This window comes from Durio zibethinus, chromosome 15 (assembly GCF_047325235.1).
Source record: "Durio zibethinus cultivar Kanyao isolate XHJ-2024 chromosome 15, ASM4732523v1, whole genome shotgun sequence".
In the NCBI taxonomy this organism is placed as follows: Eukaryota; Viridiplantae; Streptophyta; class Magnoliopsida; order Malvales; family Malvaceae; genus Durio; species Durio zibethinus.
The window spans coordinates 11,977,153-11,994,614 of NC_143176.1; the positions used below are offsets into that span (position 1 = coordinate 11,977,153).

The 17,462-nt window shown below is 31.3% G+C and overlaps 1 protein-coding gene across 1 annotated transcript; it reads right to left on the reverse strand.

Moving 5' to 3' along the window:
- Positions 1-13,996: 13,996 nt before the first annotated feature.
- LOC111301786 (beta-amyrin 28-monooxygenase-like) lies at positions 13,997-17,177 on the reverse strand. Its single transcript, XM_022897742.2, has 3 exons — positions 16,003-17,177; positions 14,555-14,742; positions 13,997-14,446 (listed from the first exon to the last, which is right to left on the reverse strand). The coding sequence occupies exons 1-3, from the start codon at positions 16,955-16,957 to the stop codon at positions 14,147-14,149; spliced, it is 1,443 nt and encodes a 480-aa protein (XP_022753477.2). The 5' UTR covers positions 16,958-17,177; the 3' UTR covers positions 13,997-14,146.
- Positions 17,178-17,462: the final 285 nt, after the last annotated feature.

Consider the following 17,462-nt stretch of genomic DNA (forward strand, 5'->3'; position numbering starts at 1 on the left):
ATATGCTTCTTCAATAGACTTCCCTATTAAAGCATCTCCAGTTGCTGTATCAACAATGGTTTTAATTGAGTCAACTCAACCATTGTAAAAAATATGTACTTGAACCCACATCGGAATCCCATGGTGAGGACATCTTTGGTGCAAGTCTTTATATCTTTCCCATGCTTCATAAAAAGATCCAGAGTCACGTTGCCTAAAATATATGATGTCTTTCCTCATTCTAATTGTTTTTGCTGCTAGGAAGAACTTTGCTAAGAACTTGTGAGCTAATTCATCCCATATAGTAATAGAGTTTGGAGGAAGTGATTTTAACCAATTCTTTGCTTTGTCTCCAAGTGAGAATGGAAAAAGTTAAAGGCGGATGGCATCATCAGTAACACCATCATATTTGAATGTATCGCAAATCTCCAAAAAAATGACAATATGTGCATTTGGATCTTCATTGAGCAAACCTCCAAATTGGACTGACTTCAAGATCATTAGGATAACATCTGGAATGATCTCAAAGTTGTCAACTTCGATTTCAAGCATCCTAATTCTCAATTGGATGTCACCAACTCGAGGTATGGCATAATCTCCAAGGGTTCTCGGCTCCCAAGGATATGCCATACTATCCTGCATTAAGAAAATAAAAAATTAAAAGTAGAGATAATAAGAGTAAAGAAAATTGTCTAAACTATGACTAGGCATGTTTAGTATCAATTTTGATATCACTGCACCAATCCCCAACGACGGTAACAAAAATTTGATAGGCAATTTGCAAGTGCACAAAATCGTACAAGTAGTATAATGATAAGTAAAGCATCATTCTCACGAATATTGTAAATAGAGAGTAATCAAGTACCAAAATTGTATTACCCTAGTTAAATTCGAACAACCAAAAATAAGCAATTAACTAATCTATTATGCAAAACTAAAATTAAACCAAATAACAATTAACTAAACCGAATTATTAAGTATAATTAACATGCAAAACAATCCACCAAAACAATGTAGAATATCTACAATAAAATTTTAAAACTAATGCCGTAAATTAAAACTAATAAACTAAACGTAAAACAATCCTAATTCTATATGCGAAAAAATAAATAATGTAAAAATCCTGATGCAGAATAAAAACAATAAATTAAATCTAATGCGGTAGCAAAATTTAAAACTGTTAAAGGTGTGAATAAACTAAACTAATGCAGAACTGAAAATTTCAACACTGAAAATTATACAGTAATTAAAAACAAAATGCAGAAAAATTGTAAAGTGCAGAAAATAGAAAATTAAACCTAAAACTAATGGAGAAACTGAAACAGTGCAGTAAACTAAATGCAGAATTTAAAAACAGCGCAGATAATTGAAAAACAGTAGCTAAAAAAAATCCTAAACTATGCCAAACTGAATTTTAAACATGCAGTAACTAAAATCCTAACTTAAATACTAAAACTGGAAATTTTAAATACTAAAATTCAAACAATAAATAAAACTTAAAAGCAGGAAATAAAAAACTGTGTAAAATCAAAACTTAAACTTGCTTGAACAAAATTTAAAATTAAAAACTATAAAGAGCTAAAACAAAAACTTTGAGAACTTAAACTTAGATTTAAAGAGCCTAAAAGTAAATTGCAAGAACTTAAAATAACTTGAATTGAAAATAAGTAGGAAGAAAACTCAAAGAGTGCTTGAAGGAAAATTAAGAACAAGAAAATCCTAAGCTAAGGTTGGTCTGTCACCCCAACCATTGTACACCCTTTTTCCTAACACTTAAATCATGTATTTATAAGCCCAAAAATCACCTAGAGTGTTCACCTGAAGGTGGGATTCGAAGAAGACTTCGCATAGTTTTGGTTGGACTTGGTCTCCTTAATCCTAGAATGCTTCTCAAATAAAGACTCTTAAAAAGAAAGATTCTTGACCATACTTGGCTTCTAGATCTTTACCATACCATAACTTATCATGTAGCAACTCATAGCATACATAAACTTACCAAAAATAGAATCTTGTCAAATCAAGAAAGTATATTTTTGGCCTTACTATATTTAGCTTCTAAAAAGTTGCTTCAAATCCTTCCTTCTTTATCTTGATCTTCTCTTTCATGCCTTGGCTTGAATTCTTGAAGACAAAATCAGAAATTAACTTCATCCAAAAAGCTTCCTAAATGCCTATACAAGTTGTATTTATAACCCATGAAAAATCCTACTCCAAATAGAATTAGGAATACTTCACCACTAAGAAAGAAATTCAACTCCAAATAGGAAAGGAAATAAAATTGCCACCTCATTATGCCACATCATCTACCTTAACCAATAAGAAAACATTTTAAATGCCATGTCATCCCATAGTAATCTTATGCATTGCAATCATGTGAAAGTACAACTCTACCTCTATTAATGCCTAAATTCCTTCTTCAATTCTTTGCATGAATTTTCACCTTCTTTCTTCAAGATTTATCATCTTCAACTCCATAACACTTGCCAAAGCCAATCTTGAACATTTGTCCCATTCTTAAACTTCAAGATTTCCAATAAAATCAAGAATTTCCAAAAACATTACAACTATCCATAATATGATCAAGAATCATCTAAGAAACTTCAAGAAACTTTAAGAATCTTCAAGAATTACCAAGAATCATTCTTTTCTTCAAGAAAACTTATAGAATAGAAAATTCAATCAATGAGGAGTAAAAAGAATCTTGTTTTACTAAGAACTAAGCAAAAATCAACCATAAAAGCACTAGAAATAACTCTAGAACATAGAGTTACCTCTTCTCTTATTAAATTCAAGACAAAAAGGAACTATATATTTTTTTATTTCTTCACTTTTATTATTCTCTTTTTTTCCCTTTTTTTTTTCTTTGTTGGCTTTATTCTTCTGTTTTGCTTTTCTTTCCGTTATTTCTTTCTCTCTTCTTATCTAATTTTTGGTTATAAGCCACCACCTTTGTAGCCATAACCAGCTACTATCTACTAATGTTTGAATTTCTCTTAAAATCACGAAAAAATGTCTCTCGGCATCCTCTTTCTTCCGAATCAAATAGATTACCTAAAAAAAAAAAAGCTAAAACTTAGATCTATAAAAAGACCTATAGCCTCTATCATTTTTGTACCATTTTCTATTCCTAAACCATTTCCAAATATGTCTTGACCATGTCTAGATCTGTTCCACTTTCAATTTTACTTTTTTTATTATGTCTCGAAATGTATCATATGTATTCCAACATGTCAAACATCAATACAACACCAGCATGAGAGTATTGCCATGTATTTGTTAATCATAACACAAAACCAATCCTTTATAAATTTCTTTGCATTGCCCACTTCTCTTTACCTTTCTTTACCTCTTGAACTATTTACTTATCATTCTTCCTTTTTTCTTAAGTTTCTTCTTTTAATCAATTAGAAATTTTGAAAATTCATTTAAGTGCTATGTTATTCACCCCACTAGCATTGCCTAGCTTAGAAGAACAAATAGGACTACCATTATTTTTGTTGGCATGCATGATTTATACATTGCCATAATATTATGCGTGCATGATAAACTATTAGCTTATTTATTGTTATATGGTGGAATTAGATATTAACTAGGTCCTATTTAGCAAGTGGCTATGGATCTAATGCAATGATTTGATTCATGTGTATTTATATTATTTATTAAACAAGTTAAACTTAAATTAAATGAAACACTAAGTTCATTTATCCATAATTAATTGAATTCATGTATATCATAGATTCATGAATAATTTATGTTAGCCTTGAATTAATTAATGTATTTTGTAATGATAAAACAAAAATTTGCTAAACTTGAACTAAATTGATTTAAACTTATTTTAAACATTTTTTCCAGCATTTTATCTAACCAAAAATGGTTTTGAACTAAAACAATCCACTTTCATGATTTAAAAATGAAAATTGGCCAAATTGCAAAGATTGGATCATTCATTTTAAGGGGATAAGATCGATCCTCTCACTTGACCCAATCAATCCCTGGTTCAAAGGATCAATCTAATTTTTGTCAAGTAGCTTGTCTCATGAAAATCTTTTAAGAATTAATTGATCCCTTCCCTTTATGGATCAATTGGTTGGGGTTTTTACATGACCTGATCAATTCCCCCAATGAAAGAATCTATATATTTTTCACCTATAGCTAAAATGTTTTTAAATCTACCAAAAAAGATCGATCACCTCATATAAGGGATCGATCACCAGAGTTTAGGAGATCAATCAAGTCCCTTACATAATTGATCGGGTGTGCTTTTAAAGCTTCAAATTTTTGCTTTCAAGACATAACCCAATCGATCCCCTCTAAGAAGGATCGATCTAATCTTTTTTAAAAAGCCTTTAATGGCTATTTTATCTAAAATTTTATAGACACTCCAAACATTTAATGCAACCAATAACTATCTTCCACTCTTTACACATAAAAAGAAGTCTCGCACCATATTACAAACCATTAAGAGCTAAGAAAACTTATTGCTTCCATCTACCATATTTTTTTAGTATTAAAAGTATTTGATGTGTGAAAAGTGTAAAAAATTCATCTTTTATTTATTTCTTTCTTGATATCCATCATAATTTTGATTTGTACTTCAAGTTAGCCAACAACCAACCTTAGAAAGATTCTTTGAGTTTGCAAACACTTTAAAACTTATATTGTGAGGTTGTAAGTTAAAAGGAGAGGATAACCATTAAGAGATTGTGTTGTTGATTGTATAGAACTTTAAAGACCTAGGTTGTAACATTCAACATATAATGGATTGGACTCTTTGGCAAGCAAGGATAAGGGACAGGACATAGGTGCCTAAAGGAAAGGTCAAACCTCTATAAATTTTAGTGTTTGATCCTTTATCTCTATCTCTTTACTTTCAAATTTATTATTATGCTCATAATTGTTATGTTTATTTACTTAGAAATATTGAATTTTAAATTTTGTGTTCATTGGATATTAAATTTAAAAAAATTCATAATCAATCAATTCACCCCATTTTGGTTTAATTCAAATCTTTAAGCTAACAATTGGTATTAGAGCTAGTACTCTTTTTGGTAAATCTAACAACCTAAAAGTGATCTTAACTAGGTCAAAAAAATATGATGAAAAAAGAGGAACCATCTATAAGTTACAATAATTATGTAAAGCAACAAGAAGTGTATCTAATGGTAATTAAAGTGGTTGCCACATCTATTTGTGGTGAAGGTCATTCCATTGTAAGACTCTTTCTCTTTTTTGGTGACAACTACATGTATTGGAAGACAAGGATGAGATTGTTCATTCAAGCCAATGATTGGAGACAAGGCTTAATTCAAGGATTTAAAGGCTAATAGTGGAGGAGATGTTACATATGGAAACAACTCCAAAAGCCAAATTAAAGGAATTAGCTCTATTGGTAACAGTTCTTCTATTACCATTGAAAATATTTTACTTGGGAAAAGACTTAAGCATAATTTACTTACTATTAAACAATTGTGTGATAAAGGACTTAAAGTTGTGTTCGAATCTATGTGTTGTCAAATGATTGATATCAAGACTAACAAACTAGTTTTTATTAGACATCATCAAGGATATGTATAAATGGTACATTTGGATGATCTATCTTCTAAAAATGCTTATTTTATGGCTTAAAAAGAAAATAAAAGTTGGATTTGGCATAGAAGACTTGGACATGCAAGTTTGCATGTAATTTCAAAACTTTCTTAAAATGATTGAGTTGGTGGTTTACCAAAATTAAAATTTGAAAATGACAAGGTTTGTGATGCATGTGCTCAAAGAAAACATAGAAAAACCTCTTTCAAAACCACAAATTGTATTTCTACTAGACCACTTCAACTATTTGATATTGGTCTTTATGGTCCTACTAGGACAATAAGCTTTCGTGGTCAACAATATGGGTTTGTTATTGTTAATGGTTTCACTAAATATACATGGGTTCTCTTCTTGCATTCAAATAATAAAGCTTTGGAAAAATTCAGCATTTTTAGCAAACAAATACAAAATAAAAAAGGTTATTCAATTTCTAGTATTATAAAAGATCATGGAAAAGAATTTGAAAACCTTGGCTTTAATGAGTTTTGTAGTGAAAATGGTATTAGTCAAAATTTTTATGCTCCTAGAACTCCTTAACAAAATAGGATAGTAGAAAGGAGAAATAGAAATTTAGAAGAAATGGTTAGAACTATGCTTTGTGAAAATAATTTACCTAGACATTTTTAGGTAGAAGCCATAAATACCTTTTATTATATTATAAATAGAGCTATGATTAGGCCAATCTTGAAGCAAACTCCCTATGAACTTCTTAAAGGAAAAAGGCCTAACATAAGCTATTTTCATCCCTTTGGTTGCAAATGTTTTGTTTTGAACAATGGAAAAGATAATCTTAGAAAATTTGATGCTAAAAGTGATGAAGGTATTTTTCTAGGATATTTTTTGAACTCAAAATCTTATAAAGTCTTTAATAAAAGAACCTTGGTTGTTGAAGAGTCTATATATGTTATCTTTTATGAATCTAATCCATCTTCGAGAAAGGTTTCTTTTGATGATGATGATGTAAGTATACTTCAAAAAAATATCAATGATGCATCACATGGTATTGAGAAGAACATTCAAAAGGAAGATGATGAGTTTCTAGTGGAACCATAACAAATGAAGCAAGAACCAAATCACCATAAAGAAAAGAGGTATGTCAAAGATAGTGAGATTATTGGTAATTAACTTAAGGGGTAAGAACTAGATCTTCTTACAATATGTGTAATTATGTTTCTTTTCTCTCTTATATTGAACCTAGGAACATAAATGAAGCTTTAAGAAATAATTATTGGATATTAGATATGCAAAAGGAATTGAACCAATTTGAAAAAAGCTAAGTGTGGAACTTCATATTTAGACCTAGCAATCATCCTACTATAGGCATCAAATTGGTTTTTAGGAATACAATGGATAAGCATAGCAATGTTGTTAGAAATAAAGCTAGGTTAGTAGCTTAAGGGTATAGTCAAGAATAAAGAATTGATTATGCAAAACCTATGCCTCGGTTGCAAGGTTTGAAGCCATTAAGATGTTGCTTGCATTTACATGTTTTAAAGATTTCAAGCTTTTTTAAATGGATGTCAAGAATGCACTTCTAAATAGTTTTATAAATGAACATGTATATGTAAAGCAACTTTATGGTTTTGAAATCCTTAGTTTTCAAATCATGTTTATAAATTGACAAAAACTTTATAAGAATTGAAACAAGCTCTTAGAGCTTGGTATGAAAATTTGTCAAAGTTTTTAATTGAAAATGGTTTTAATAGAGAGAAGGTTGATACTATATTTTTTATTAAAATAAAAAAAATGACATTTTCATTGTGTAAGTTTCTATTGATGTTATTATGTTTGGTGCTACTAACGAATCTCTTTGTCGAGAGTTTGCTAAGACTATCCAAGGTGAATTTGTAATGAGCATGATGGAGACCTTATATTTTTCTTGGGATTACAAGTAAAGCAAACAAAAGATGGTATCTTCAACAATCAAGCCAAATACATCAAGAACTTGCTCTAATGGTTTGGATTGGAGGAATCAAAGCCTTACTCAACACTTATGAGCATTTCAACAAAACTTAACAAGGACTAGGAGATAAATGTTTTTATTCTAAACTATATAGGTCTATGATTGGTTTATTGTTATATCTTACAACAAGTAGACCCAAAATAATTTTTAGGGTGTGCCTATGTGCTAGATTTCAATCATCACCTAGAGAATCATATTTACATGTTGTTAAACATATTTTTAAATACCCTATGGATACTCCTAATCTAGGCTTGTGGCATCTAAAAGGATATATGCTTATTCCAATACGAATTTTGGTAGGTGTAAAATTTATAAAAAAAGCACTTTCGGTACTTGTCAATTGTTTGGAAATATGCTCATATCATGGTTTTTCAGGAAACAAAATAGCATTGCTCAATCCAAAATAGAAGCCAAACATGTAGTAGTTGGTAGTTGTTATGCTTAAATCTTATGGATTAAACAACAATTAGAAGATTTTAGAATTACCATGAATCATATTCCCATTAAATGTGATAATACTAGTGCTATTAATCTTACTAAAAATTCAATTCAACACTCAAAAACTAAGCATATTGAAATTAGGCATCATTTCATTAGAGATCATGTTCAAAAATGTGTATTATGCTTGAATCTATTGATACCTTGCATCAATTGGTAGATATTTTACAAAATCTCTTGATAGAGATAAATTTTATACAATTATAGGTGAATTTGGTATGATGAATGCTCCATGAAATGCAATTCTTGATATATTTATTCTTTGCTTGAAAAAATGTGTGCTTATTTTGATATTTTTTTATAACTTGTTTATGATCATATTTGTGACGATTTGGTGCACATATGAATGATCATATTGCATGCTTTTGAAAAATATTTTCAAAATTTGTTTTAAAAAAAAATGTTGCATAAACTAATCGATCATATAGAGGAATGGATCGAACACTTATTCAATTAGTAGTGAAAAGGAACTTGAAAACTTCATAAACCAATCAATCCCCTAGGGGCCCCGATCGATCGAAAAAGCTGGTAGAAGCAAAATTGCCCCATTTTAAGCCATTTTAAAACCTGGTTTCTTTTTTCTTCCTCTTAGCTAGCCCTATTTATCATCTTCCCTAAAATTTTCTTAACAAACCCTAAGTCCCTTTCTTCCAAATTCTACCAAAACTCATCAACTTCAACTAAACTTTCTTGCAAACTTCTTCATACTTCATTGAATTCTTGTAATATTTTCATTAAACTTCATCAAGATTTTTTAAAAACATCCCAAAATCCCTCTCTTTCATTTCTCTATCTAGGTTTTTAATCCCAATTTGAAACTCATTTATTCACTTAATATCTTTGTTCCTCACAAACATATATCACTACCTATCACCTACATTGTTAGTTTCCTTCATCAATTTCATCAAAGCTTACCTATTTTCTCATATACAATATTCTAAAAAATTTTCATGGCACTTAAAACTAAAGGCAATGTTGGTCCAAAAAGGAATCCTCTAAGGGAAGCATTTGGTTCATCCATTAAGCCTTTATTCAACTAAAATTTTAGGAATCTTGCTACTAAGGAGAGGTATGAAACAAATTTTACTCATAGGAATGTGAAGCATGAAGGGTAATTAATCTTGAATTCCTCCAATTTATTAAATTTTCTTATTTGCATGTGTTTGAGGAATTTGGTTGGATGAATTAATTATGCATGGATGGAATAGTTTTTGAAAATTTAGTCAAGGTGTTTTATAGTAATGCAACATATATTGAGATTGAAGAGAATAGTAATAGGTATTATCTTGGTAGGTTTAGAACTTTTGTGATAGGAAGAGAAATTGTGGTGAATAAATAGTTGTTAGCTGAGGCATTTTTACTATATGTGGAGACATAAATACTAGATGTGATATGCTTGATTTAGCTCAAAACATCTTTGGGAATAAGAATTTGAGAGTTGTTCCAACATAAACCATAAAATTACCTATGCATGATAGATTATTGCATCTCATAGTTGCACATGTTTGGGCACCATTTGATACTTAATACTCTACAATTATAAAGCAAGATAATTGGTGGATGTATAAGATTAAGCATGAAGAGAGGCCTAATCTTGTGCATTTAATCAATGACATGATGAGGGTGGTGTAAAATAGGATTATACTTTGGTCTATGGGTTTGCAATAAGCAATCTTTTGAAAAAATTAGGTATCAACACAAGGAGAGATAGAGAAATTGTATTTAATAATCTATTCAGTATTTTTGAAATTTATACATTGTGTAGCATGGGTTATACATAGAATTCTATTGGTTTGTGGGTTAGAAAGAATGAGATTGAGGTAAAGCAAGAAGAAAAAAAGCATGATGTTTAAGACATTCCTGAAAAAGGCCCCTATAGTCTACAATTTAATACACAAGGTGCACTACAAGTTTTCATGGCTCAGATGAATAGCTTGCATTCTATGGTTGGGAACTTAAATACTAGGCTTGATGATATGAAAGAGCAAATCCAGCAAGTAAGGACTGCACAAGATAGAATAGAGCAACATTTCTTTCATTTCCCACTTTATCCTCTTCCACAATAACCCATCATTGATGCCATGTTGTAATTGTTTTTCCATCATGTCTATCTTTCATAAGTTTTTAATTTTTCTTAAAGACAAATTGCATTATGGTTTAAGCATTTGGCATTTAACATTTCTATCAATATCATGAACATTTCATTTCCATATTACATTTGGTATCTTGTGTTTTATATTGCTACTGGTTATAATTGTATTGTGTTCTTGAATGTAGTATTGATATTGAGTAAGTTTGCTATGAAATATTAAGCTTGAATTGATACATTATTGCTTTAAATTGATTGTCATATTCTTTGACTACAATATTCTTTTTGCTATGACAAAAAAAAAAAAGGTAATGAAATGAAAACTTTGCTGAAAAAGGAGAGAAGGTTTGCTAAAAGGGGGATAAGGTATGAAAATTTGTTTATATTGTTTATTTCCTTGAATTGAAATTATTTTGTTACAAATTCTAATAAAGGGAGAAATTACTTGGTTTGAATACTTGATATAAGGTGTGAAATTTTATAAGGCATATGCTTCAATGAATATTTGATATTGCCTTTATTCATTAATGCTCTTGATATTGTGCTTATTGTGCAACAATAATGGATGGACATATGCTTGTTAATGGCTAGTAGAAAATTTTCATGCTTATATTCAAAGGGAGTTATTTTTCAAAGGAAAAATGTTTTTAAAGTAAATTTTTTCTTTTGGTTTTGTCATATCAAAGAGAGAGAGATTGTTAGCATTAAATTGATCAATGTATTTTGAAATGACAAAACAAAAATTTACTAAACTTGAACTAAATTGATTTAAACTTATTTTTGAACATTTTTCTAGCATTTTATCTAGCCAAAAATGGTTTTAAACTAAAACAATTGACTTCCATGATTTAAAAAAGAGAATTAGCCAAATTGAATGGAAAGGATCATCCTCTAAGGGGATAAGATCGATCCCCTGGTTCAAGAGATCGATATGTTTTTTAGCCAGTAGCTTGTCTCGTGAAAATTTTTCAAGAATCAACTGATCCCTTTCCCAATATGGATCGATTGGTTGGGGTTTCTACATGACCTGATCAATGCCCCTAGTGAAGGGATCGATCTATTTTTTACCCAGTAGCCAATCTTTTTTACATCTACCAAAAATGATCGATCAACTCATGTATGAGACTGATCACATGGGTTTAGAGGATCAATCAGGTCCCTTACCTAATCGATCCCTACCTGATCAATCGAGTGTGCTTTTAATGCTTAAAATTTTGGCTTTCAATACATGACCCAATCGATCCCTTCTAGAAGGGATCAATTCGATTTTGCCCAAAAAGCCTCAAATGACTATTTTATGTCAAATTTTGCAGAGGCTTCAAACATTTAATGTAACCAACAGCTATTTTCCACTCTTTACACATACAAAGAGGTCTCCTACCATATTACAAGTCATCAAGAGAAAAAAAAATTATTACTTTCATTTACTATCTTTTCCAAGCATTAAAAAGCATTTGTTGTGTAAAAAATGCAAAAAATTTCTCTTGTATTTATTTCTCTCTTGATATCCTTCATAATTTTGATTTGTACTTCAAATTAGCAAACATCTAACTTTAGAGAGGTTATTTGAGTTTGTAAAACACTTTAAAACTTGTATTGTGAGGTTGTGAGCTTAAAGGGAAGGATAACCCTTAAGAGATAGTGCTGTTGATTATATAGAGCTTTGAAGAGCTAGTTTGTAAGATTCAACACATATTGGATTGGACTTCTTGACAAGTAAGGCTAATGGAGAGGACGTAGGTACCTAAAGAAATAGTCGAATCTCTATAAATTGTGGTGTTTTATTATTTATCTCAATTTCTTTACTTTCAAAATTATTATTGTGCTCATATTTGTTGTGTTTATTTGCTTAAAAATATTGATTTGTGAATTTTATATTCATTGGATATTAAATTTGGAAAATTTCATAATCAACCAACTCAGCCCCTCTTAATTTAATTCAAGTCTTTGAGCTAACAATTAAGTTTGTGAATAGTTAGATTCATTCAATTTGAATTTGATTCATAGTTAGTTAATAATAAATATGAATCTAGACTCAAAATTTTAAATGATATGAAATATGAAGTAATTTTATCCACAATTAGTTGAGTTTATAATTATCACAGAATCATGAATATCTAAGCTCATGAATAATTAGGTTCAGTGATATTATAGATTCATGAATGATTATTTTCATTAATATTTAAATAAAGTAGATATAAATTTAGACTCAAATTTTAAATGATACAAAATACTAAATACGTTTATTCATAATTAATTGAATTTATGAATACTATATATTATGAATGCCTAATGCATAATTAAAAAAAAATTTCAATGTTAAAAAAAAAAGCAATGTGTCGCCATATCAACAACATAGGAATAGAAATAGTATATGTTAGATAAATAGAGGTCAAGTTTTGCAACTTAGGCGAAATAGGTGCCTAACGCCTCACCATTTCATACTACCTCTGGATCCATCTTTGTCATGGTATAATGGATAATTTGGTTCTTTGCAAATTGCAAGGGTCTAGTCACCTCTCTAAGTTCCTAAACCTCATTAACAAAATTGGGTGACGACTCCTTTAAATTTTTCATTCTTGGATGAAAATTTCTTGTGGTGTATTCTTTGATATGTAGTCTTTATGTTAGGATTGACTATAAATGTAAATCAATATGAGACATGGAACACATGGGCAAAAAGCAACAAACGTTGGCGACCAATCACCCCCTAGGGTTTTGGATCCCCAGCCTCACTGAGTTATATCCTCCAAGGGATCAAGTGACTTGGGGACACATTGAACTATATAAAGTCAAGAAAAGTCTATTGAAAATTGGAATCCTAATCGTTTTAAATAAAGAAAACTCGCCCAATTTTCAAAGAGAACTGTGAATTTGAGCTCTTTGAAAAGCTGAACAATTCTATTTTCATTTCAAACTGTGTTTGAGCTCAAAAGTTTCTGTCAACTGCCAATTGGGAGAAATTACAACTTATATCTTCAATTTGTTAGTCGGTTTACTAGCAAATTAGGAGTGGCATGCACCCTTTTAAATGGAATATTGATATAATTTCCCTTGCACTACAACAAAATTATCATGTGAGATGAGCTATAGATTGACCGCTGCCTGCTCGTTATGATAACGAATCATTCCCCGTGAGATTCGGGACAGGATTTCAGTCCGGGGCTTACTTGAGAGCGAAATAGACCTGGCACATCACAAGCCATCTAACAACAAATAGAGAGTAGGGCATGTGACTCAGGCTTGCTTTCTTCAAATCTTGCGCTCTGAACTACACCCATCCTGCGATAAGGGTGAACGTGGAGAAGAGCATCAACAAAACTGTCGCCGCATGGATTGACAAGGAGCCACCGTTCAGACGAGAGTCAAAAAGTCAGGATGCCGGCAAAACAAAGCCTTTAGCGTGCCAAAACCCCTTTTAGCTTTCTGCCTACTCGGCTCGGACTAATCCTTCCCTACTAGAGAGAGTACATAAAAATCAGTAGATCCGTGTGGACTCAAAACCAGAGAGATTGCGATAGAAAAAAGTACTCTCGAGTGATCGAATGACTTAAAGAAAGCGGGTCGACGCCAGCTGACAGAAATTTGGTGGATGCTGTAGCAATTTGGTTGAAGACCTGGAGGCTTGTTGGATATATGTTCGAGGTTACTTTGAGGACTTGGACAATTGATATTTGGTGGGATGTTTTTCTGTGCTGTTTTCTCCATCTTTTTTCAGTCTTAGTTTTTAGAATTGAGAGAATTTGGGGTTCATACATTCGATGTGTTTTTTTGTAAGGCGTTTCTGTTCCTTTTGGCAGAGAGTTATAGTTTTGTAATCATCAGGTTGCTTAATAAAATTTATTTGATTTAAAAAAAAAAAAAAAACAACAGAGAAAAGCTGACAGAATAAACAGACGAGTAAAATGTCTTGATTCATATTTCATAAACATGACAGACCCATAAATTAAAGTGCTAAAGGGGTGGCTGGTAAAGTTGCTTTGTGTTGCTAGATAGATAACGAGTGTCCTAATTTGGGAGATTAAGCCACCTTAAGCTTTGTTAGGATAAAGGAGAACTGGAAGACCCTTCGCGGGCATAGGCATGGGGTCAACGATAATCTTCTCATCAGGGAGCAATTTCTTCCATTTGAACCTTTTCACCAGATTATGCATGAAAACAAGTATTTCCAATCGAGCATATTCCTTGCCAGGGCACATCCTAGGACCTCCGCCAAATGGAACAAATGTGTATGGAGCTGGCCCGTTTCCATCAAACCTTGAAGGGTCAAATTTCTCTGGTTCCGGGAAGCACTCAGGGTTTCTATGAGTTGAGTTTGCACTCCAATATAACTGCACAAACAAGAGAAAAACAGGAAAAAAAAAAAAAAGTAAATCAAAACAATTTTTTATTTTTTATTTTGGGTCAAAAAGGTTATTAGTAGGTGAATGACGACTGACCTTCCAGCCCTTTGGAATGGAGAAACCATTGAAAATGAAGTCATTGATGGCTTCCCTAAAAGCACCTTGTAGTGGTGGGGCAAGTCTTAACACTTCACAGGCAACATTCCATGAATACTTCATCTTTTGAATGTCATCCCAATTCAATAATTCATCTGGGGCTTTTGAATTTGCTATCTCAATTTGTTCTGTACATCAAAAAATGAATTGAGTCATTTCCAATTTGATTCAGCTTGGTTGAACAATTCTTGGAGGCTCAATGAAAGTACTATTTGATGATGACATTTGTGATATTCTAACAAACAAGAAAGATATATGAATATAATATATATTTGATGATGAAATTTATATTGACTGTGGAAGTATAAATAGACTTTGTCCAAAATTTGGACTTGAAGCCATTAGGATTGGTGCAGAAATGATGGTTGAGTCGGAGAATTTAGATATTATTCAATTTACGGAGTTGGTGAATGCTGGCTTTCTTCAAAATATATGTATTATTTAACATGCACCTGAATGGAAAATTCCCAGATAATTAAGATTTAGTTTACTTTCCCAAAAAAAAAATAATAATAAAAAGGATTTGGTTTATTCATCAAAGATATCAATATCCAATGGAAGTTAAACAAAAATCAATTCTGGAAAGATTTAACGTTGACTGAAAAAGCCTATCTATTCAAACCTTTATATTGAAGTTTTAACAAACAATTATCAAAATCCATACACGTCAATTATTTAAATCGGTTCTATGCCATTTAAAAACTCTATCATCATTTTCTTAAATTAAAAAAAAAAAAAAAAAAGTCTAGCATCATCATCAATTGGTATCTCTTACATACAAATGGAGAAACACAATTAATTTTATTTGAACTCCACTTCGTTTTTTTGTTACTATATTTACTACTTGTTTGTTATTACTTACTTTCACTACCTAAAAAGTTACAAAAATACGAAACAAAACCATTATAGAAGTATTTACTTCAATTACAAGAAGTTATAAATGACTAAAATAAAGTACAAATTTTAGTACATGTATTAAAGAGAAAAATTAAACTTGAAAATTAATAGACTTATTAAAGATAAAAATTAATAAAATAGAAATTTTAATACACTTATGAAAGATAAAAACTAATACAAATTACTAAAAATATATGGTTTACTTGGCACGTAAAAATGCTTTTTATTTAGCTTTTTTGCTTCCAATAATGCAAATTAACAATCAATTGAGGTTTAATATGATTAGTGGCACCAAAATCTTTAAGCTAGAAAATCTTGAGGCTTTGCTATCTTGGCAGGAAAGATAAAAAAGTGTATGGATGAAAAATTTTTAATTTAATGATTAATTAGACTAAAAAGTGATTGTGAAGTTTAATTATTTAGATTAAATTTTTTATTTTTGCTACCAAACAAAGATTAAAAAAAAAGGTGAAAAGTTAGAGAAAAGATACCATTGTACACTTGCTCATATATGTCAGGGAGTTCTGCCAGATACTTGACAATAAAAGTGCAGGCAGCACTGGCGGTATCATGTCCTCCGATCAACAATCCCAGAATCTTATCAGCAATATCCATCTCGTTCATAAACTGTCCATTCTCATCACTTGTCAACAACATATGCGACAATATATCTTGAGTTGGCGACGCCTTTTCCTCCGCTAGATCAACCTTTCTTTGCTTGATGATCTTTAAAAGCTCTTTCCTAATGAAATTTGATGCCTTTATAGCACGATTAAATGGGGTTCCAGGCAGATCAATGGGAAGAGAAATGATACCAGAAGCCAAGAGATGGAAAGGAGCCTCGAACTTTGCAACATGGTTGGGATCCTCAATACTCAAAAATAGACGACAAGCTAACCAAAAAGTATATCTCTTTGCCAGCGGGAAAACAACAACTTCATCTTTGTTTTCCCATCCCAAAGCAAAGTGTCTATTGGCAATAGTATCCATGATTCCGATATACCTTTGCAAGGCCTCAGGTTTCATGAACTGAGGAAGGAGTTTCCTCATTTTCTTTGATTCTTCTTTGGCTGAAGTTTGCAAAGAGGATGGGAAGACTTTGTCAACCGAGCTTGGCCACCATGCTGTGACTAACTTGTTTTCGTTGGAAAACAAGAACTTGTTGCCGGCAGCGCCGCAGAAGACGGCTGCCGGCTCGCCAAGGATGTTGGTCTTGAAGACCTGAGAAGAGTACTTGGCGATACGGTCGAATATGAACTTTTCCGGATGGCCTTTCCATCCGGTAGACAGGAACTCTAGGCTCTCGCCTATGATGGGAAGGCCAGGCTTGCCTGGAGGGAGGTTAGGGGCGGAGTAGTTGGACTTGTGCCTGTAGAAAAGGACGAAGAGGGAGAGACTTACAAAGGAGACAAAGAGAAGTAGAAAGGTAATGTAGAAATGCTCCATAGTGTGCTTTGTGGAATCTTTGGGAGTTGGATGTGAATTTGTTTGCAAAGAATAAGGGGTTTTTATAACGATTCCCCTTTACCACCTTGCTATATATTTTTCTAAGGTTTCACTTAGAAAATAAAATAAAATAAATTTGATTAAAAATAGTACTTTTTAAGCGAGTCTCAATGTTTGGTACAGTTACGAGTGTATGATCATATTTCAAATATTAATATTCAAATCAAATTTTACAAATTATATATATATATATATATAGTGAGAAAGCATCACGGATTGACAATGTCAAAGTCAAATAAAGGCTGCTTCTCATTTTCAACTTATTTTGGTTTAGAGTGCACTTGATCAAGAATTTATTTTTAAATTATATTATATAAATATTTATTCTCAATCAGCCAACTATATTTTGAATTTACCAAATCAACTTTTCAACAAAATATCTTCTTTTAGGATCCATTCGGCATCGTTGCCCATTCTTCTTTATTTAAAAAAAAAAAATTGTTTT

Excerpts from the sequence above, each read along its gene's own strand:
- LOC111301786 (XM_022897742.2), bottom strand. The coding sequence starts at position 16,957 with ATGGAGCATTTCTACATTACCTTTCTACTTCTCTTTGTCTCCTTTGTA. Across the intron at positions 14,743-16,002 it reads ATATGAGCAAGTGTACAATG|AACAAATTGAGATAGCAAAT; the intron begins GTATCTTTTCTC and ends TTTGATGTACAG. Across the intron at positions 14,447-14,554 it reads CCATTCCAAAGGGCTGGAAG|TTATATTGGAGTGCAAACTC; the intron begins GTCAGTCGTCAT and ends TTGTTTGTGCAG.